At 44.5% G+C, this 23,841-nt stretch overlaps 1 protein-coding gene across 3 annotated transcripts in view; it reads left to right on the top strand.

Moving 5' to 3' along the window:
• csmd2 (CUB and Sushi multiple domains 2) overlaps window positions 1-23,841 on the top strand; it is a 194,523-nt gene that overhangs the window by 53,667 nt on the left and 117,015 nt on the right. For all 3 annotated transcript variants that reach the window (XM_081701997.1, XM_081701988.1, XM_081701977.1), the window contains exons 4-5: window positions 2,855-3,049; window positions 7,551-7,758. In XM_081701997.1, coding sequence (XP_081558123.1) covers window positions 2,855-3,049; window positions 7,551-7,758 — 403 coding nt within the window. The remainder of the gene's footprint in view (window positions 1-2,854; window positions 3,050-7,550; window positions 7,759-23,841) is intronic.

Genomic DNA, 23,841 nt, shown 5'->3' with positions numbered 1-23,841 from the left:
TGTTTTGTTTTTTTTTACATCATTGACATATTGAAGAGAGAGCCACATAGATCTGTAGATCTCTCTCGCTCTCTCTCTCTCTCTCTCGCTCGCTCTCTCTCTCTCTCTCTCTCTCTCTCTCTCTCTCTCTCTCTCTCTCTATATATATATATATATATATATATATATATATATATATATATATATATATATATATATATATATATATATATATAAACTGAGATGACTGAGATGGAAGTTGCCATTCCCAGAATCTGTTGGAGTCTCTCCTCTATCTTAGGTTTCACAGCACCAGGTGCTTCCATCACCACTGGTGGGGCTTTAGCATGCGGTGCTCCTGCATTCCCACACTGCTCCTTCCTGTCCCTAGGCCCCAGCCCTGAAGGACTCAAGGCCAACTGCATGTCTTGCCAGCTGTTTCGTCAGGTGATGAGTGTTGCCTGCAGTTGTTCGTTAGTTGTGCAAGCAAGAAGAGGCATTGATTGAATTGGTGCTCGACAAAGCAGAAACTGCTTATTGAGCTAATGTGGTTGTGTGTTTGGATCAATTTCACAATGTCACTTGTAACAACGCAGTCTGGGTAGAGGGAGTGCACATTAATGCAGGTCGAGCTGACACACTGTTGTTCTGTGCAAGGGGATTTACCCAATTTGTCTAGCCCACAGGGATGGCTTAATTTTACATCAGATAAACAGGACAAGAAAGAGAAAAGTATAATGATAACACATTACTGTAATTGTCTTTGACATACTTTTTATTTCAGGTGTAAATGGGCTTTAAGCATTTGTTTTTGACTCCGTATTGTTGGCTTCTGGTACTGTTAATCAGTGTCCATCAGGACAACTGACAAATGACAGCTCTGGCCCATTCATTTCAAGAACGGTAGAAGGAGGGGGATTTAAAAATCTACAGCTTTCCTCCCAGAAACAGGCAGGGAGAGGGAGAAGGGAATGAGCATGTTGGGGGTTACAGTGCACCGTGCACTCGCCTGCAGCCTCACTTACACAAAGAATGTAAAAAGTGCCAGGAAATGGACTAAGAGCAGGTCTTGCTGTTTCAGCAAGGAAGGAAATAGGAGGTCCTGGAAAAAAACAAAACAAAATGCAAACAAAAAAAACCTTTAAAGAAGTGAAAGCACAGTGGTGCCTGAGTCAGAAGCAGAGTTCTGTGAGTTATGGATGAGCAATGGCAAATGCTGCCAGGCCTCTGGGAGAAAGGAGTGGAAAAGAATGGATGTGTGTAACCTGCTCCCTCTATGTAGAATGCATAAAGAAGAGCGAGTGGGACACTGCGATTAGGAGATCCAGAAGAATGAAGGGGAAGGACAGACACTTGAGCTTTTAGAAGCAGGTTGGAAGGTTGTGCCCCCTTCCCAGTTTTTTTTTTTTTTTTTAATGTTTAAGCAACTGTCCTCATGAATCTTTTATAATTCTATATTTAAATCAATGTTTTACCAGTTTTTTAGTCAATTATTAATCTATTCACCGCAAAAAAACCTAGTAACTTATCAGCATCAAATGTGCCTTTGCCTCAAGCGTGATCAGTGTCCATTTTCTGCTATGTTGTAATAACCAGCTCATATAACCAATGTTTTAATGACTAATTATATATAAGTCATTGTCTGATACCTATAACCTGAGTAGTTAGTACCTGCAATCATGCACATCCATCACAAATGCTAAACACACTCAAAACACACACGCAAAACACCCACACTTACAAACACAATCCATAGTAATGAGGGTCCAGTGGATATTGCATGCATTTCATCTAGAACCCCTTTATCTCTCATCACCAATCACTCATCACCCACCAATCACTCATCACCTGTCACTCATCGTGCGTGACTCATCACCCACCACTCATCACTCATCACTCATAGACCCATCATTCATCACACATCATCACTTATCTCCCATCACCAATCATTCATCCCTCATCTCTGTAGCAGCAGGCTAGGCTGCAGACTAAGAGCCTCAAAGTTTTTAATGTGTTTTATGCAGTAACACTTTGCACTGTGCAGGTGTGGAGAATAGATTTGATTGTAATCTTAATCCAAGGAATGTGGGCCTAAGACATGCATGCTATGGGGAAGGCCAACGATGTCTATCTCTGTGTTCAGAGAGTATATCATTTCTAGCGGTAATTGGGGTTCTCCAGCTTGTGCCTGACAGGAAGGAAATCCAAGAGTGCAGAAATCAGAGCTCAAGTGGGTGCCAAGAGAGAAAACAATGTGGAATACACTTCCTTTGCTTTAGTGACACTATAGTGGCTGCTTCAAAACACCTATTTTATTTGCATCCTGTCGTTCTTCCTAATTGTTGTACTTAATGGTGTTTGTTTTTATGAGACATTCCTGATTGCTGACCTGTTTGCTCACTCACTTCTTTCATATGGTTCTCGGGGTTTGAATGAGACACTATGTGAAGTCTTTTAGTGTTATTGCTGATAGCAATGGAGACAACGTCCTGGTGTATTTTGTTATTTGAATTAAATGAGTCAGCTCAGGAGGGAAGCTATGCTGCATGTCGTGACTATAACGTCAAGGGTTTTTTTTGTTGTTGTTCCAGGATATATGCACATACACACAAATACATGCACACACACAGCACGAGAATTCTAAAATCTCACTCTGGAGTTAAATTACTGTGCTAAATTAGTGTTTTTATTTAGTCTATTTATTTATTTATTTATTATTATTATTATTTGTTTGTAATTAAGTAGATTTAAGACAAACAGTGTTAAATGTCAGTTCAACAGTATGTACTTTACCTTGTATTAGTCCTTTTTTTAGAGTTCCATGATATTGGTGTGTGTGTCTAACACCACTCTCTTGTGTGTCTCTGTCTGACAGCCCTTCCCAGCTACACCTGTGGCAACCCTGGCCAGCTGCTCAACGGCCTCCAACAGGGCTCCACCTTTAACATTGGGGACAAGATCCGCTACAGCTGCAGCCAGGGCTACGTGTTGGAGGGCCACACCGTGCTTTCCTGCCTGGCCACGTCCTCAGGCACCGCCGCATGGGACTTCCCCCTGCCCTACTGCAGAGGTGAGCCCTTAAGTGGATTTTTCAGACTGGGGACCACCCTTTGAAACCATGGCCTTTCTCTCCTGGCTCTGTCAGAGAGACACACGGGGGAGGTTAGGCAGCGTCCCTGTCAGTGCCGACAGACACCTTGGTGCTTTACAGAGAGGAGCAGTGCGGAGCCATTTGTCCTGTGTGAGTGAGCAAAGAACCCTGCGGTGATGACAACTGTCAAAGGGGAGCGGTGTGAATAGATGCTTTGTCAGCTCTGTCGCATGGAAGGCTTAACCCTTGGGGAGGGGCAGTGGGGGGTGGGGGTGGGTGGGTGTTAGCCCAGCACTTATTCACACTGCCTGCACATGTCTGCATGGGGCATACATGCCCTTCATCACTAACTTACATGTATATGTTTGACACCCGGAGGGCAGATATTAGTGCAGTGTGCTATAAGTGTCCTACATTTGGGGACTGATGCATTCAGGATACACTCAAACAAGAGTTTCCCAACCTGTGTTCTACCACTGAACACAGGTTGAGAAATGCATGTATGAATGCTGTACATTTATTTTTGATCATGTTAGATCACTCAGGCCTGACTAGCTGGAGTATATTTGCACTGTATTGTGTGTTACTCACCATTTCAGTCAGAAGGTTGGAAGTCCTTGTCTAAGCCTCCCTCACCCATGTGCATGGAGCATAATGGAGGCTGCTTGTGGTCTATGTGTTGTGCTCGCATGCTTTCTGAGCAGGCCAGTATGAAACGGAGCCATCTGTGCCCAGGCTGTGGGAGTCAGGAAGCCCATGTGCGGGCCCACATGCTTAGCCAGGCTGAGCCAGAAAGGGACCCCCTCCCCATCCATGCTCCGAGTCCTCCGGTCGGTGGTAGCCATGGTCATGTGGTCTCTTGTGCATTCCCTTTTTCTTTGATGCTGGCTCCCGTGCTGCCCTGCACAGCTAGCATCTTCATTGGGTTCTGCTTCTTCTGATTGTGCTGTCACTGGCTTGATGCGACATGTGCGGTCTCCCCAGTACTGCATGTTCTCAATCTGACTGAGCACTCACCCACATGAAAAGCAGTAAAATGCCATTCTTGCCTGATGAATTATAATTCAATATTTCCGTGCTTTTACAAACCAGCAGTTACCACTGCAGCTAATTGGAATCTCATGGTTCCATATAAAAGCTGGCACTATGAGTCTAAGTGCTTTTTTTATAAGGCATGAGTACATTGTTAATGTCACTTCAAATACCAGCACTTCATACACTTTCCAGCAAACACTTCTAAATTGGCATCTTTGTGACTGGTCAGTAGGCTAGCTCTGTTACGGTCACTGAGTCTGGTCGGCCAGAAGGTGGCAGGATGCTGGGCTTCTTTACGGAGTCCCATTGAGCGCAGCCAGAAAACACCAACAGCTTCTTGGCTTTCCCCTGCTCATTAGCACCAGACTCCCACCCCTCCCTAAAGCCCAGTGCTCCATGGACTCTGCTAAGGGCTGGGATAGTTGTAATCACAGTTCTTCCATAAGCTTCATGCCATGAATTTGTATACATTAGCAAATACCAACCGTTCCGAATGTTTGCTTCGATTTCTTTCACCTGGGGTGTCTTCAGCATCCCGATATCGACCCCGCACCCACGACCACTCCGCCACTTCACCCGCACGCTCAGTGGGAATGTGCTCGCTGTTCTGCATTCTAAATGTCACTGTGGCTGCCGGCTTGCCTGCTTTGCTTTGCTTTGCAGCAGAGCGCACATGGTGATCTTTCCAGAGGGAGGCAGGAAATAAATTAACTTTGGAGAAGCAGACCAGATCTCTTTACAAGGAAATTCAGCCCCCACTCCCCCTTGCATTTTAGTTGAGTCCCACCATCATATTCAGGGGTGCCGGCGGGTTACCAAGTTACCATGACACCCAGAGAGCCAGAGGAAGGCGCTATAGCACTATGTGGAGGCAAGAAACCAAGTCTTTTGTAAGGGATTATATCATTGCTTTTTGCAATCCCATCATTAGCAGACAGATTGAAAGATTATTGAAGAAGATTCCAGAAATCCTAGGGTTAAGTCTGAGACCTCAAAGAACTGAGTTATAAAATTGCAATTGCAGTTACAATTAATTATTGCGATTACTTCGCTATAAAACTGGAAGCAGTACTTTAATTACACATATTGAGGCATCTCTGAATGCATGGGACAGTGATAGTTATTTCTGCTTTTGCTTAGGCTATCTAATTAAGCCTGATGAATTCTAATGGCTGCCTAAAATTCTGCATTTTCACAGAGAATTGATTCAAGTACTGCATCAGTTAGAACAAGGTTTCAGTGAAACGAATAGGAGCAGTAGTCCATGATCCGTGAATGTTTCTTGATGCTCGAGAGAGTGCTTGGCTCAAAATGGCCAGTCGTCCACCCAGCCTCTTTCCCATTGGGCCCGTTCTCTGTCTGGAGCTCACAAGTGTGTCATGCCTCCTCATGGAGCACACACATGGAGTCCCTGACAAAGAATCAGGTACCTAGCAAGCCATTGCAAATGAGTTCCATGCCCACATTCAAGAGAGGACCGCAGCGTCCCAAGGAGAAGAGCGAGAGCCCTCACCTATGCACGCACACACACACACACACACACACACACACACACACACACACACACACACACACACACACACACACACACACACACACACACACACACGCACGCACAAGCACGCAGTCTTCTCTCTTTGCAGAGGCATGCCTAAAGTAGTTAGTACTGATTGCAATTATTTATTAACCCATTCATTTTTTTACTTCAGTAAATGCTCATTCAGACTCAAATTCACTCATTCATCTTCTAAACCACTTAATCCAATTCAGGGCTTAAACACAGGGCTGAAGCCTACCTCAGCAGCACAGGATGAAAGGCAGGAACCAACCCAGACAGGGTGCCAGTCAGTCACAGGGCACAAATACACACACACACACACACACACACACACACACACACACACACACACACACACACACACACTCACACATTCAACAACAGAAGGACAAATTTAGAGATGCCGTTTCACCTAACGTGCACACCATTGAAAGGGAAAACCTGCACAGGCACAGGGAGAGTGATGTGCAAAGTCCAGACAGGCAGACAGGCAATTGCCCTGTCAGGAATCAAACCCAGGACACTGGGGTTGTGCAGGCTGTTATTATTCTTGACATTCTGCTGAGGTCCTTTGTTGTAGAGGGTTTGTGTGAACAATACCAATGCATGATATGTGTGTGATGCCTGGCCACATTTTGTTCCCATGTGTGGGTGTGTTTCTGATCACACCACAGCAGACAGGAAGTGAGGATGCTGCTGCATGACTGCTAGAGTGACTTCATCCCTCTGCCTGTGTGGTCCTTCCACAAGCCTCCGACTGGGAGCAACCTAACACCAGCCTAATGGCATGGCTCTGTGTGGGCTTTGGTCCTCTCTAGTCCATCTCTGTCCATAAGTCTCACACACACCTCACACACACACATCTCACACACACCACATAGCTCCCGGTCCCTGCTACAGAGCCTGCTCCATGTTTTCAGGACTTTTGGTACCCCACTTACACACCTTCAAGCTAATGACCTCAGCTGGACGATAGCATGTATCTGGACTCACCTGTACTTTGATACTTGCACGATTCAGGTGGAGAGACAGTTCCAGGGAATGTAAGTGAATGAGAGATTGTACTTCTCAAAAAGAGGTCAGACACCCAGGAGCAACTTTTCTCCCTGTCAGAAAGTTCTGATCCATTCTATTTTCTCTGGAGAGGAAGAAGGGAGGGAGGGAGGGAGGGAGAAAGGGAAAGAGAGAGGGAGGGTGGGAAGGAGGATTACACTGCAGCTCTGCCTACCAACCCAAACAGTCTGTCTCATTTTTGTCAGCTCACAGACTAGCTGTCAGACACACACACACACACACACACACACACACACACACACACACACACACACACACACACACACACACACACACACACACACACAGAGGAGAGAGTGAGAGAGAGTTAAAGAGAAGTAAAGAGAGATAGAGAGAATTAGAGAGGGAGAGAGTTACATAGAGCTATAGAGTTAGAGCAAGAGGCAGAGATAGCGAGAGAGATTTCATTCATTGGAGGAAGTGAAGAGAGCCAAGGGGCTTAATTATTATAGCAGTCCATGAGCATCAGTTGTGGTGTTTAATTGTCTCCTTCAAACAATATTTAGGAGGGGGACACATTTTTGGGAGCACAAACTAACAGAAATAGGAATTAATCTCAGTTAATTAACCCTATGTTGCAATGGGTTGCATCAACCCCATTGTGTTTCCTTGAGCCCCTATCAGGACCATGTGTATCAGTTCCTCATTCTAATCCAGTACGTCCACTGGAGTTTTCATACAGTACAGTACATGGCTAATCAAGCAAATGTGTATTTCTGTGAAACATGTTTGTGGATTAATCGCTCTTGTGATGTTTGCCTGTATGCCTGTGTGTGTGTATGTGTGTGTGTGTGTGTTTGCTTGTTTTTGCAGCGGACGACGGCTGTGGCGGCACCCTCCGGGGTCAGAGCGGTGTCATTACCAGCCCCAACTACCCCCAGGAGTATGACAATAATGCTGACTGTACGTGGACTGTGCTGGCTGAGCCAGGAGACACCATCGCCCTGGTCTTCACCGACTTCCAGCTAGAGGAGGACTATGACGTCCTGGAGGTCAGCGGCACAGATGGCTCCTCCCAGTGGTGAGTCCCCATCTAAAGTTCTCTGCATTCTCTTTACCATGCACTCCCTGTCCCACTTTTTTGAGATTAAGTGCTTGCAACGTTGCTACAAAAGTGTATTTTCCTGCATTGTTATAATGCGTTTTTAGCATTTATGATAAATAGACTCACTTAACATGCTGAGGGCTATGAATGCAGACATGAGACATGCACATGAGAGGTGAGGGATTGGGGGATGGTGTCAGGCAGGCAGGACTGATTAGTAGATGACTTCAGATTGTAGTGCTGTCATGGTGGGCAGCTCTGTAATGAGCAGAGAGACATAGACTGAGCGAGAGAGAGAGAGAGAGAGAGAGAGAGAGAACGAGCAGGAGATAGAATTCTTTAAGTTGGCACTTCCAGTCAGGTAGGCCTTGGCTCCATGAGGACTCCCAGCTGAGTGGAACCAGGCCTCCTCAGACGCCGTTCATGGTGCACAGCTTCCCAGCATGACTCAGCGTCTCAGCCTCCATTACACTCTGGCTTGCCAGCACGTAAAGAGGAAATGAAGCTTCTGCCTCAGTCTTGAGGTTGGGTACTTCAGGAAATGGCTTGAAATGGTTCAGTGTCTCTTTCCATCCCACCCCCAACCCCTATGCATTCTCAGCTTCTAAGCAGCTGCACACATATTAAGAGGCTGAAAACTCCAAGTGGCTACTGTTCCCCACTGTCAAGTACACTTTAGATGGGGCTGTGATTAGTTCAGAAAGTGGCCTTGGGTCTCTGGCATTAGTCATCCATTTAATTAAAAGAAACCCCAGGATAAAGGGGTGATGGTCAGAGCTGAACTGATGCCTGGTATTCAGTAGAGTGTGATGGCTGGACACAGCTCATTCATCCCCTTTGTTATTACATCTCTGAACATGGTTTGTTTTTGGGATGATGGCAAGAGAAAGGGTGATGAAGAGGGAGAAGATAAATACATTTTTCATGGCTAGAACCCAAAAAGAGAGGCAGTTCTACAGGATGTTGACGACACCCTACCATACAATCGAACATGCCTCTCTCTCTCTCTTTCTCTCTCTCTCCTTATCTCTCCCTCTCTCTCTTTTTTCTGTTTGCCTCATCTTTACCTGCAAACTCTAGCCAGAGGGATGTTGGCCATTTTTAACTCTTATTTTCCATTTACTGATGTGCTCCATTCACACTCATACAACAGACAAGCCCACACTGGGTCGAATTTGAAGGCTCCTTGTTGGAAGATCCATGCGCCCGCCTGGCCCCCTTGTTTCCTTTCCATCAGGCCTCCAGTCTCCTCCCTGCCACCAAACACGGCTTCATGGCGGGGCCTTTAATTAAGCAGGCAATTAGCAGAGAGAGGAGAGCCAGCAGACGGCGAGAAGGAGCGAGGGGGAGTGACGGAGCCAATGTCATTCGACCTTGGAGCACTATGGACACCGCAGGGAAAATATATAAAGCCAGCAGTGACTGCCCAACAACAGCTCTCACACTTTCATGGACAATTAACCTATGAATTTGCAAAATACACCAACATATAGAAGGAGTATCTTCTGCAGGGATGCAGTGTCAGTTCTACATAGCCGGGACAGGCTTGGCTGCAGGACAGTTTGCATGAACTGGATGGAGATGGCAAGATGTGGCCATTCTTCAACTCGGCTAGGCAGGTTTCCGTTTGAAATGGGACTGGCTGTGCTGAAATCAATTTTGCCTGGCTGTTGTTATTGCTTGGGCTGAAAGTAGAGATGAGGGGAGTGAAGGCATCAGATATGCAGATGTTTACCCCATGCTCAAGCAGTCAGGCTCCGAGCTGTCCACACTGTCAGTCAATTTGATTTGGACTTGAAGGTTTAAGGGGGTGAGGGCAGAGCTGTCGTAGCTGCTTCTGAGCTGGTCCATGCTGTGAGAGTAGGAGAAGCGAGTGTGCTTGGATTGCTGAGCGAGTCCCATAAGTGTGTGTTCCAGAGAAATGCAGGTCCTTCATTTTCCCTCTTCTGCTTTCCTAAGTGCGAGTCTTTGAGAGGTGTGCGCTGTGTTGGTATGCAACAGCAGAGTGAGTGAACACCCCAGGCTGCTGGTGGAGCTGCCCGCATCCACTGAGTACAGCAGCTGAATTGGGCAGGAATCACCAGAGAGAGTAACCCCCACCCCCTTGCAGAGCATTTCCTAATGACACTTCACTGGAATGCTGGATGCTGGAATCACCCACACAGCAGTAGTATTAACATATGAGTGAGTGCAGCATTTGAGAGACTCACCAGTGCTGAACTACCAGCCTCAGATATCCTAAAAATTAGGTAGTTGTGCTTTGCTGCATAGTGAATCAGGAGTGGACTGTAAAGAGTTAAACTGCATATACGCTTCTGATGAACACTAGAGTTGTCACAGGAATGACACATGTAAATCATACAGTCAAATGCAAGAGGACAGAATGAGTATGGAGAGTAAAGAACAAAGAGAGACAGGTGGGGCTCTTTCTGCTCCGGGTTAATGAGCAGGAGGAATAATCCTTGTCATATTTTGGAATCTTTGAGCAAAGGCTATTGTCAAAGGAGATATTTGTAGAGGACATAATTGTAAAAATGATTGCTCCTAATCGCATGACCGTGCGTGCACGGTGATGGCACCTTCGTTTCATAAATTCACTCTGAGAAGTGTTTAAATGTCAAAGAAAATAGAATGGCTTTGACTAGAGGCTGCAGATGAGGTTTCTTTAATATAATACCGAAGCGTAATATGAGCTTCAGAAGATTTTATTCTGACATTTTATTCTGACATTTTGGTCACATTTCTTTACCTGTGCTGAGACTGAATTGCTCACGATTGATTGAAAAAAAAAAAAAAAAAAAAAAAACTTAAGCCACTTAGTTTATTTTCTTTTATATTTCTGATCCAAGACAAACTATACTCATGCTAGCCTGCCCCTCAGTTCATATTATGGCAAAAGGGTAAAGGGAAGATAGCAGCTGAGAGTGCTCCTGGACTCCACTGCACTGAATGTACACATAGACTGTCACAAGCAAACCCACCATTTCTCCTCTTCTCCAGCAGTTAGACTTTACTTTTCAAAACAATGTAATACTACGTAATATTTGTCATTCCCTTCTTCCATTTCCTCTGTTCTCTCTCTCTCTATCTTAATATCTCTCTTCACCCCTCTCTTTGTACCTGCTGAGGTCTGACTGAAGTGCAGTGAACAGCATCTATTGATTACCTGTTACTTTCCACCTGAGAGAGTAATGGGTGTTTAAAGAAAATCCTTGTTTGAGCAATGGTTCCATGTGGAAAAATTACATAATTTTTGTTTGTTTGTTTGTTTATGTGTGTGTGTGTGGGTGTGTCTGTACACCACATATTGCATACACTTGCAAAACTTGCAGTTTTTGGTATTAACCATATAAGTGCTCAAACATGCATGTATGTCATGTGCAGTAGAGACTTGAAGCAGAACCTATCCATGGCACTGATGGTGCATTTGTTCATGGAGGAGATGCTGCCTGAATTCTACTCTACTTGCTAGGATATATTCTATGAGGAGATGACAAAGCAATTTTGCAAGTCGCTCTGGATAGGAGCATCTGCTAAATGTCAAAAATGTAAATGTAAATGAATCCACACCTTTCTGCTCCTTGCGATCCATTCACCTCTCTGCTCCTCATGATCCATGCACCTCTCCTCTGGCACTGTTACTAGTTGCTGTGAACAACTTTCTGTTCTTTCTCTTCCTGTTTTTGGTCTGCCCTTGTTTTTCCATACCAAACTGTGCTGTTCTGAACCTCAGCATGATCATTGCTCTTTCTCTGCTACCCAGTGCTGGTCCCAGGGCCCCCTTTGCTGATCCCAGGGCCCCCTTTTCAGCGAGGCTGCCTGTGCCAGAGACCGCCATATCTGTGACACATGTTGTGTTCCACTTCTGGATGACAGCAGCATAGGCCTAGGCAATTGGCCACTCACCTTCACCTTCCCTTTCTCTAGACTAGAGTGTGGATTCACATGGCTAGAAGAGGATTTGTCATCTGCCCTTTCCACTGCTTGGCATTCATGTTTAAAGGGTGAGAATGGGGAAGAAGGTTTTAGTTGCTTATTCCTCCTATGGATTTTGCATTTGGGAATGTACGCACACACCCACACAAATACACCCACACACCACACAGAAAAGGTGAGAGATAGCCAGCATAAGTTAATATGCACTGTAAATCATGTCTGCATTTTTGGGTAGAATTTCCTCTCTGACCCATTGGTGGGGAGGAGAGGTGGAGTGTGTCTTTAAATATCAATTTTTGGTTTTTAGAAATCATGTTGATGGCTCAACAATCCTGCCACGTTGTACTTGGTGGTTGAGAAAGCCTCCCCTCTGTTTCTCTCTCTCACCATCCCTCTCAACCTATCTCTCTCTTTCCCTCTCTCTCAATCTCTATATCTCCCTCTCTCAAGCTTTCTTTCTCTCATTCTGTTTCTCCCTCTTCTCTTCTCTCTCTCTTCATCTCCCTCTCAATCAATGTATCTCCCCCTCTCCCTCTCTGTTTCTCTTTCTATTTCTTTCTCTCTTCAATACTCTAATCCCTTACCTCAGCCCTTCCAGAGATTCCACACTCTGGCTTGTTTTACTGATATCCTGTAAAATATCCAGATGTGTATTCTGTAATTATGGGATGAAAATGTGCTATTCCAAAGTCATTCACTGGCAGATTCCTGTTCTAGCCCTGTCCTGCCACACCATTTGCAGAATGGAGACTAAGCTCATCTAAGACAGGCACTGGCTGCAGTCACGTGATATATGGAAATCCACAGGAAGTGTTGCAGATGCTGGCTCCTCCACGGTTCAGATAGATGTCACAGATAATTGCATCAGGAATAAGAAGCAGGCCAGCGTTTTCCTATGGTGGAAGAGCTTGGTGCCGTCACTCCACTTTCTCATTTCACACCCCTTCTTGTTTACCTTCCTTTCTGCATGTTCTCTCTGCATATCATTTGAAGAAGCAAGAATATGCTTTCCAAGGAAAAAGGTGTCATGTCAGTATCATCTCTCACTCACTCTTTATAGAGTGTCTATTAATCTAGTTTTTAACTGTTCACTATAGTAATACTGTCACATTTACCTGCATTTTACCTGGATTTACTATTTTTGTCTTACAGTGTACTTCACTTTGAAATGGCTATGTCAGACTTTGGCTGTAGTGGCTTTTCAGAGAGACATGGCAGGGACATGACAGCCTGTGGACTGGGGAGGTTGGGTGGGTGCAGGGGTTGTCAGGTTGATTGAGGCTGAGAGGAATGACATAAAGCCTCTGATTTAGATCTGTTGTAATGCAAGCCATTTTGTCTGATGCTAGTTCTGAGCTGCAACCCTGCTCCTCTGACATCTCCCTCTCAATTACAGTCCAGAGACTGTGCGCTGATCAGCGTTCACCACTCGCCATGTCCTCACACGGATTGGAGATCTTCTGTAAACTCCCACTCTGTGAATTCATGAAAATGCACCATATGATATGGAGGTGTTGGTGTTACACATACATGTAACCTGATAAAGGCCATACTCTGCCGTGGGTTTTATGTAGATGTGTAGGAATTTCCAACCAACGATGCTATTTTTGGTTGTGTTGCATTGTGGGTGCTTAATCAGACCTTGTCAACAGTGTTGCTACGGTAACAATAGGCAATGCATCGCCTCAGTGATCACTCCCAGCCTCCTCACCCCTTTCACCGCCTGCTGAAGCAGCATATTAAGTCTGAAACTATATTTTGCCTTCTCATTCAGTACAGTGGGAAATCAATAGCTGTCTCTTTATTCACCCTGAGATGCCCTTCAGCGTCTCTCTGCACATGTCAGCTTTTATCTAAGCTTTCCATAGCTTACCATCTCTATTCACGCCATGCAATCAATCAAAACTGTGCAGAAGAACTTTGCTTAGTTGGTCACTGAGTGCTGCAGATAGGTGTGCCGGAGTGGTGTGCTGTTGCCATTGTTGCTAGGGATGCGTGTGACCTGCCTAGCTGAGGAGCACAGGAGTGGTTGAGGAAACCCACTTTCTATCAGGCCTCCCTCACACTGCATCATCTTGTCTCACACATCGCAGGACACCCCTGGCCAGACCACATTATGGGCTGAATCACTATTTTTTTGTTTTTTATTTTTTGTCTGTGTCCTCTAGAATGATTACATGTTCTTTTGACTGCATAGCAAAATGGTCACAACTGGCCATTTGTGTCTGAGAACAAAGTGGGATTTGTGGACCAGGCAGCCATAAATATCAGTAAGGCCACATGGTGTGAAGGTGAGCTGGAAAGCCATTGATTCTGGCCCTGCACGCTCTAGATTGGCCCCTGCGGTCCATTTAAGGGCTCGCCCCGCAACAGGCCGGCACTGAGCTCCGCCGTGGTTATGAAGGCCTGCTTAAAGTGAGTTGTCTGTCTAAGCATGTTTGCTGCTGCATGGGTTTCATCCTGCGGTACAACCGCGGAGGACACCGGATGGAGAGATTAAAGGTAATGGATTATATCACTGACCCTCGACTTTGCTCATGCGTTACTTCAGATTACTAAGCACTGATCTCATTTTTTGCAAGGGCCGGGTGGGCCCCAGTTCAGTTTGTAGCGGGTCGTTAGCCGGTGCTGTGTTTCAAGGGCTGGACGGCACCAGGTGTAGCTCAGAGAGGGTCATTAGCCCGCGATGCGTTTCACAGGCATTGCTTAAGCATAGCCGTGACAGAAGTGAGAAACAGAAGGAGCTGCTTATCCTCCCTACAGGGCTAACCCTAGAGGTAACCTAGCTCACCGTTTTAGCTCGTTAATCAGATATGGTGAAACATCTGGTTTTATGTTGTTTCAGAAATTCATCTTGATTTATTTGGTAATTGGGTTTGTAGTGTGGCTGATTCCATTGCGGAATCCCCCCCTCAACATAGTGTGTACTTTACAAAAAGAAATTGTGCTTGCCTAAACAAAATGTTGGAATGTCTGAAAGCCTGTTTAAAGCACAAAAGAGAAATGGGTGTGTAAAGAAAAATTGTATGATGCTTTAAGGATGTTAAGGTAAATTATACAAAGTGTGGGGCATTAGTATGCTTGTATTTAAGAATAATATTTCTCTGAAAGTGAATAATGGAGATTTTTCAGTACTGTGTTTGAACTGTCTCTATATTATATAACACAGTGAAAATTAGAAATAGTGCCATAATGATACAACATAATGGGCAAACTTCACACTCCAAATATAAATCAAATGTTTTTTTAAAAGCCAAATTATTTGGGGATCTTTCTCAAATGTGTGAAATGGAATTTGTTCTGATTGTTATTTATTGTGTTCATAAACGCTTGATTAGATTTTTGCTAAAACACATATCCTGACCCTTATTGCTTTCTAAACGCTGTATTTTAATCCCTGAATTAATTTTCATGTTGGGTACATGTTTTGCAAAGGAAGGGAGGCAAGAAAGAACCTGTTGGATATGATCAGTTTGTCGTTTCTCCCAGACACACACACACACACTCATGCACACACACATGTGCACACATATTACAATGATTAATTCATTTTCATCCTAGGCAGATGAATATGCTATTTGCATAATTTGATTTGGAGACATCTTGCATCCTATGGACTGTCTTATCGTGGGGGTTATTTTGCTCGTAGAGATTCAGACACCGGCACAGACAGAAAAACTCCTGGAGCAAGCAGATCCTCACATTCTCTGTGTGTGTGTGTTAGAGCCAGTAGGGTAAGAGGATGAAGCCCTCGTTCATTTCTTGTCATAAAGAATGTCCCAATTAAAACATTGCTCTTGCATAACAGTCATCTAAAATGATGAGCCAGCAGATCACCACTACATCCTATCAGAACTTAATGATCGAACTGAGTGCTGAGCCTGTGCTAAAGGAGGGGGATTTCCAGATTCACCATGACTGCACAAGATCATGTCACACACCAAAAAACCCTTCAGCAGTGGATTGCTGCATTTATGTTGTGGAATTGGGGTTATTATAGATTGTTTTTTTGTTGTTGTTGTTGAGCCTCACATTGTCCACTTTCTCTGTCTCTGCCACTCTCTTGTAACTGCCATATCCCTCCATGTCTCTTTGTCACTGTGTTCTCTCAGTCTTGCAGTAACGTCCTTGCATAGAGAGCAGAGTTTTGCTCCAAGTCAGCTTTGCACAGCCACAGTGACTGTTGTTAAAATGCCTGACTCCTCCTAGGACAGCACAAATGCACTGCCGTCAATCTGGCTGTATGCATCAGTGAATACGTGAATATGTGGAGAAAGCATTTACTGAAAGCAGATACATAATACATCCACTTGGCTTGAATATACATGCACTGAAAATTCATGCACTTGGACATAAAATAAATCTTAATTTACATGAAAAAAATGCAGGAGACCTAGGAATATAGGTACATGCAGTCTCATAGAAAATGCACTAAAATGTAAAATGACATTTTACTTGGCGTAGTGGGATTATCAAATATCTCTCATAGGAGAGGTTATGCACGGGATAGTTTGGGAGTTAGAGCACAAGAGACAGCAAGAAACAACTCTGAGTCTCCTTTTTGTCTCTCAGACAGTCCCAGAAATAAAACAGTGGGTCTCTGTCTGTGTGTGTGTGTGTGTGTGTGTGTGTGTGTGTGTGTGTGTTTGTGTGTGTGTGTGTGTGTGTGAGTGAGAGAGAGCGAGAGAGAGAGAGAGAGAGAGAGAGAGAGAGAGAGCAAGCGAGCATGCGAGAGGGAGAGCGAGAAAGAAGAATACAGGTTAAGGCCTTTTTAGTCTCATTTCTATATGCAGTATTTCTAGAGAAGGCTGTTGAATAATTCTTCTTCTCCAACTGTTCATAACACTTATTTGCCCTGATTGTATTTATAGTGAACCCTTTCTGAACTGTGGCGGTCATGCACAGACATGCATTTATTTGATACACACAAATTCCTCTCAAATACATTAATAAAGTTCCATAAGTCAAAATGTGACATTGTATAATACAAAATAGCGTTTAGGGTCTCTGCTATATATCTGCTATACGTAGTGTGTGTGTGTGTGTGTGTGTGTGTGTGTGTGTGTGTGTGTGTGTGTGTGTGTCTGTGTGTCTGTGTGTCTGTGTGTCTGTGTATGTTTGCATGTGCAAGTACTTGTGTGTGGTGTGACTGCAGGCTGTAACAGACTGTGGGTTTAGAGGAAAAGTTTGCTGGCCTTTCTCCACCACACTATAGAGATGTCAGGCTGATATTGATTGGCTTGCAGACCAATTCATCTTAGTCCAATCAGTAGAGGAAGCCTCAGACTACTCCCCCATATGACAGGGGTCAGGAGTACATGAGAGAGACTGAGGGGGAGGGAGAGGAGTAAGACACACCACCTCTATCATATTCACCTTATCTCTGTGACCGGTTTTGGCCATTTGGTTCCTTCTCCTTCCTTCTTCCTCTGCACATTTTGGATGTGGAGCAGCAGATATGGATCAGGACACCATGCTCCACACATTCCTGCCACGTTTTCAATCAGATTTGGTGATTAGGTAATCAGGAGATTGGAAAATTAAAGAAGGGATTAGCAGGGCCTTATGCATTGGGAGACAAAATGGAATAGATGTGCATGGTATCACTGCTCATCAGTGACCTGCTCGGCCCGTCTTCAGCATCCCAGGCTCAGTGGGCAGCTCAGGATAACAGCCTGACAAGCAGCCAGCCAGCTCAGTAAATAAAAACAAATAAATACAAAATAGAAGCACAGACTCCAGGCGATTGGTACCTAATGTAGGACGGAGGTCTGTCTGGGTAGCATGTGGGCCTAGGTGGAGGCTCAGGAACAAGGTCATACTCCAAAGCTATCATGTGTGCCAGAGAAGAGGCCATCAGGCAGGAGCTAATATGAGCAGGCCTGCTTTAGTCTCCCAATCCATGCTAGGAGCCCCAGTCGACTAGAGTACAGCGATATTGCTCACTCTAGTGAATGCGTGTTAACTTTGATACATTCTGCTGCAGGCACACCAGTGAAAAACACATGAGTGACTGCTTTCTGAGCTTGTGCATGTGTGTGCGTGAGTATGTGTGTGTGTGTGTGTGTGTGTGTGTGTGTGTGTGTGTGCCTGTGTGTGTGTGTGTGTTTGTGTGTGTGTGTGTGTGCGCACGCACGTGTGTTTGTGTGTGAGTGAGTATGTGCATTCAAACCCTCTAGTGATATTCTGCTTTTGTTTGTTTGTTTTAAATTCTCTCCTTAAATAATTAAATGATTTGCATGAAAAATGATCTCATTGTGTGCTGTTTTGCTCTCCATTGCAAACCTCTCTGCCCCTGCTTGTCACTCATTCCTCCAACTACAATGGCTTCATTACCGTCAAAAGTATGGCCTGCCACCACTAGGTTCTATCTATCCACTAAGTTTGGAATAATCACTTGATTGAGTAATGTGCTTTGGGTTCATACACTTAATGCCCATCCTTTGCTTTCCCAGCACTTTATGGTACTACTAAGATAGCATAGTGATTTTCACTACAGACAAAGATTTTGGCAGGCTTTTTAGCAAGCTTTGTAGCTCTGACTGAAAAAAAAAAAAATTAAATTAGCTAAATTTTATAATGAAATCAAGGACAATAGATCCTGGGTAAGCAAGTCTGTGGAAAGCTGGGAAATTGGGAGCAAATTAAGGTCAGTGTTAATTCTGTGAATCATCCCGTTCACTTTCACAGAGTCAAGAGTAACAACAACATAAGGGTTATTAAGGCTTGCCCTCTAATGAAGAAGCTGGTGTGACATCATGAAGAAGAAGAGAGGGAAAGATGTGAATGTGGGAAGGGAACTTCTTTATTCTCCATAATTGAGAAACCAGCAAGCAAACAGTGAAGAACTAACTAAAACTAAACCTGAAGAGAACAACCTAAGGTGCTGAAAACAGCAGGGCAGTAGCAACACTTGGCATGTCTTCTTAAGCACAGGAGAAATGCGCAGCACTGGACGAGCATTCCTGTCGAATAAAGGAGACAAAACAAGGCACTGAAGCATATGTGTGTGTGTGTGTGTGTGTGTGTGTGTGTGTGTGCGCGCGTATGTGTGCGTGCATGCGTGCGTGCGTGTGCGCACGTGTGTGTGTGTGTGTGTGTGTGCATATGTGTGCTTGCATGCATATGTGTGCAAGCGTGCGTGCGTGTGTGTGTGCATGTGTGTGTGTGTGTGTGTGTGTGTGTGTGTGTGCGTATGCTCACGCGTATGTGTGCTTGTATGCATATGTGTGCATGCGCACGTGTGTGTGCATGCGCACGTGTGTGTGTGTGCATGTGTGCGTGTGTGTGCGCACGTGTGTGTGTGTGCGCGTGTGTGTGTGCGTATGTGTGCATGCATGCATATGTGTGCGAGCGTGTGTGTGTGTCTGTGTGTTTGTTTGTTTGTTTGTTTTCCAGAGGCATACTATAAATAGTAAGTCTGTGGGTTGTGTGTGGGCTCTCTTTGAGTGGAGTGCTCAGATGAGGCCAGGACCAGGACATAGTGGGCCCCATTCCAGACAGCCCTAGAGCAATCACCTCTGCTCCTCCTGCAGTAATCTTCCTTCCTTTAAATGCCTCCAACATGCTCGTTTTTAAAACAGAAACAAAAGCTCATTAATCACACTGATTTTGTTATTAATTTATCTTATCTGCCTCTGTGTCTTCTCCCAATGGATAATCTGGCTGGTTTTCAACCCTGTACAGGCGATTGGGGTGCTGGCCATGCTGCAAGGCCCTGACACCCACCTACCTTATTCAAGTGCTACTGAAGAAGAGAGTGGGTGAGGGAATGGCTAGTAGAGGAATGGTTGAATGTATGGAAATAGTTCAGTGGGTCTGCAGGGATTTGACACTGAGGTGTTTGCTTGGAACAGATCTCCACTGACCTGTGTTCATGTCTAAGTACATGCCTGTCCCTTTGCACACTATGCTTCACAATAGGAGCATGCACTTCTGACCGACCAGTCTGGGTATATCCATGTCAAGTGGTTGTTGAAACACTGAAGGCACTCTGGTTGTTTAGCATCTGATAATGGAGTCCAGGTGGATACACATGGGGATAGATTTCCTGTTGGAGCGAGCAGAAAGGTTGAGAAATAAACACCAAGTGGACCAAGATGGGATGGCTGTTAGGGCTTTTCCTGCATTACGTTCTAAAGGAGGATATGGGGTGCGTTTTCTGCCTTTTCTCTGGGAACCTTTGATGTCCAATCCACTCACACTTGAGTACTTGAATAAATCTAATGGCTGGGAGGGGTATGGCTTACTGTAGTTCAGTCCATTTTCTATTCAACATTCTTGGACTTTTTCCTTTTAGCAGAACTCTTAAAAGGTGAGTTCACTCAGAGGCAAAGAAAAACTAGAGTGATATATCTGAGAGTGCTGAAAGCTTCTGAGCAAAACAGAGTGGCATCATTGTTCTTTCCTTTAATCTATAGAGTCAGGCTGACTGAAACTTTCTGACTTTCCGGTACATTTCTGGTCAGCCTTTGTGAGAGCGGAAGGGTCAGAAAAGAAACACGGATGACTTCTTAGCAGTGAAATTTGTCCAGTCTGGCATGAGTCAGTGTCCACTGTAGCATTTAAATCTGTTGGGCGGAGTGCCAGAAAACCAGAGACTCATCCTACAGAGATGGATGACACAGTGTCTGCCTTACTTGAGATCAGCCATCCTGCCCTAATGCTGTCATAACACCAGAATGCCTCTGATGGCCCTGTGTAGGGAATCAATAGTCTCTGCATTAAATGGGACTAATTTATGTTTGGTCATGTGTAGAGTTCTGTCCTGGGTTTTTATGATTTGATTTCGTTTTTCATGGCATTAACTGCCTGGGTGATGCGTTTATGGATCAAAAATCGATCAGTGTGCAGAAACGCTGGTTATTTAACACCTCAAGTCTCACCAAACACATCAGTGCATAGTCAAGTCCAAGGCAGGTTCAGCACCCTGTGATAAAAAATCTGCATAGGGTTAATCCTTTCCCTTTACTCTGCTTACGTCACACCCCTCACACTTGGTGAACCTTATTTTTTCCTAGCCTCACCAAATGCCTGATGATTAGACTTATTATGGCAGTATCACAGGAGCCAGAAGCATCCGCAATAGTCCATTGGGGTGGAAGTTATCCATCATTAACTGTGATGGGGAGATGTGGGAGTAAAGACGAAGCTTCCAAGCTCCAGAGGGATGGATTCTTTTAACCATTAGTCATGCATGGATGGCTAGAATGCAATCAGAAAGCCTTTTTTGGTGGTCTTGATGGTGTCTCATTGAGGATGCATATGGTAGATCAACGCACCCGGTAATTGTAAGTACTCCAGACCAAAAACACAGGCACACAGACACACACATACTCACACTCCTCTGAGAGTAATTAAGTGACACGATGCTTAGTCCTGTGTATATGTTCCCTTTCACACTTGAGTTCCGCTCACTGCACCACTGCAATTGAACAAATGCACAACTGACTTCTCTACCCTTCTCCAAAGTCTTTCTATTATTCTCTTATACTGTTATCCATTTGTCATGAGTGTTCTTTATGCCAGGGCTCTTCTCTCTGCATTAATGAACTGAAGGCCTCAGCCTGACTCGCTGTTGTTTTGGCGAATTCTGGAGGCAATGGAATTAATGAGAAACATTAAAAACAATGCTTGCACTTTCTTAATCTCAGCCTAATTAACCAATGCTTGTTTCAATACTGTTGCCATTTGCACCTCTCAGTGATGATGGAAACTGTGGCTCCCAAGTATAACCTTGTGTGCTTGATGAATGTCAAATGCTTATCAGTTCACCCAAGCACCTGAAGTCTCCTACAGTTCGGTGCCAAGCCTTGCAAAACTTGGGCCTTTTACATCGTTGTCTGCATCAGTGTTTCTGGACTGTGTGCATGGTCCTGTACCTTTTTTCTCTCATATTGTAAAGGTAGCTATGCACTTATTTAAATTTTTTTTTAAACAAAAACAACAATAAAATTTGGAACCTTCTAGGTGTATACATTCCATGTGCAAACCTAACTTTTGATATATCGTGTTTTCCGTAGCTGGAGTGTGAACTAGTGTTTGAAGTGGACGAAGGTGCACTCTGGGTCCAGGACAGGAGCTGTGGCATGCTGACTGAAAGGCTTTGGGCTGATGGAATTCAGGCAGACGGATAAGCACAGATATCTGCGCCTTAGAGGTGTAAAGGGAAACATCTTGGCAATAGCCTTAATGCCTTAGCCCAGCTGGCAGGCTGTGTGTGGAGAGAGGTGTAAAGGCAGTGCGTAGGGGTGGCTGCAGAGCTGAGGGGTGGGGCCAGGTGGAGGGAGGTGGCAGGTGACAAAGATGTCAGCAAGTTTTAATGGAGGAAAAAGCCTGTAGGGAAATATCTGCAGTGCCCACTAACAATGCAGTAGATGGCTGCCTTTTGGTATATGTGTGTGAGTTGTGATTGCGTGTGTGAGTTGTGTGTGTGTGTGTGTGTGTGTGTGTGTGTGTGTGTGTGTGTGTGTGTGTGTGTGTGTGTGTGTGTGTGTGTGTGTGTGCGCGCATATGTGTGTGCATATGTGTGTGTATAAGAAGGAGAGTGCTTTTACCTCATTTCTGTTGTCTGCTTGAGAGGTCTGGAAAGAATTGTCTGTGCCTTGTAGAGTTGTTGATTCAAAGTAAATGGTGCTGATTGTGGATTGTCAATCATTTGGTGTGTGAAGGCCCATCTCTCAACAGGGATGCATCATCCAAACAAACACGCATTTTATCATATTTTCTTGACATTTTTTAACCCTAAAATCACTAGTTGTTTGTCACTCATGATGTATGTTTGTCTCCTCTCTTGCTGGCAGTTCTGTCCAAGTGATTCATGTGATAATATGGAGAAAAAGTAGGTAGATCACCTGGTTTCCCTGCTCTCTCTTGGACTGTTCTGTTGTTCTGGGATGCTCTGCACTAGTTCTGATTCTGCTCTGTCACTACCTTCAAGTAGCCACTAGTCACCCAGTCCCACTGCTATTCTCATTCCACTTTTATCATATAAGCCCTGTCTTACCACAGTATTTATGCGTCCTGAATGTGTGAAATTCGGCACTATGCCATTTTCTCTCCTAGTTTAACAGTGTTCATCATTTTCTGTGTTTAGACCTGTCACTGTTCATTCTGGATTTTGATTGTGGATTTACCACCTCTGCAGTTGCTTACATTTATTTTGGCCTGTGTTGTGTGTCAAGACCACAGTTATAGAGCACACTGTACAAAAAATACACACATGCATCCTGCCTTCAAAAATGACATATTTAAGCATTGATGCTTGCATTCTGCCAATGCAAATTATGCTACTTGAAGCAAACTATTAACATTGACGTAAGGGTACAACATTTGCACTTAGCTAAATTAAAGGGGAGGGAAGAAGTATTTGCTGCAAAGGTCACATGCTCAAGGAATCTTTTGTTGGCTTAAGATGCAGATGGTGCACCGTATTCTTTCTTTGATGCAAAGTGACTTATAATAGCATAATATCAAACATAATATCAAACATTTGGGTTTCTTTTAGGGCCCAGTGCCTTGACTTTCTCTGCCAAGGACCAGTTAAATACCAAATGGCAATTAAATTTCTAGGAGCAGTGCACTCTTTTCCCTTCTCCTGCTTAGACCCCATAGAGTAACATTAGTTTAAAGTTGAAAGCTCTGAGTTAATGCACATTTAAGATGTTTTGTTATTTGGAATAAGAAATTGCATTCTCTAAAAATGAATCCTATGGCCTGGATTTTTCGAAGTGACAGTTCCTATGGAATGTTTGTTGGAACTGGGTTTGGGCAGGCAGGAAACTGATGGCAGGTGCTTATGTGAACTGTCCTACTCGCTAACAATAGAAGTGATAGTTACATTATGTGAGACGACTCCCCTGCCCAATGGTGATACAGCCATAGGTAAGCAAATAAGTGAGGGTGGCCATTGAATACCAGTCTCACACTGCGGTATTACTCAGCACTGAGAACTTCACCTTGGCTTACAGTGAGCTCTAAGAGGGGGAATAAGACTGAGGTCATGGGGGAAGATTAACCTCAGTGGTCCTGTACATGGCAGAGTCTGTAAAAAGTAAGGGGGATTCAAATGGCTATATGGTGATTAACCAGGCAAACTCCTAGCAGTGAGGGATGAGGATCATT

The sequence above is a fragment of the Electrophorus electricus genome, chromosome 2 (genome assembly GCF_041902795.1).
Source record: "Electrophorus electricus isolate QZ-2024a chromosome 2, ASM4190279v1, whole genome shotgun sequence".
In the NCBI taxonomy this organism is placed as follows: domain Eukaryota; kingdom Metazoa; phylum Chordata; class Actinopteri; order Gymnotiformes; family Gymnotidae; genus Electrophorus; species Electrophorus electricus.
This window is presented reverse-complemented; position numbering and strand designations above follow the sequence as displayed.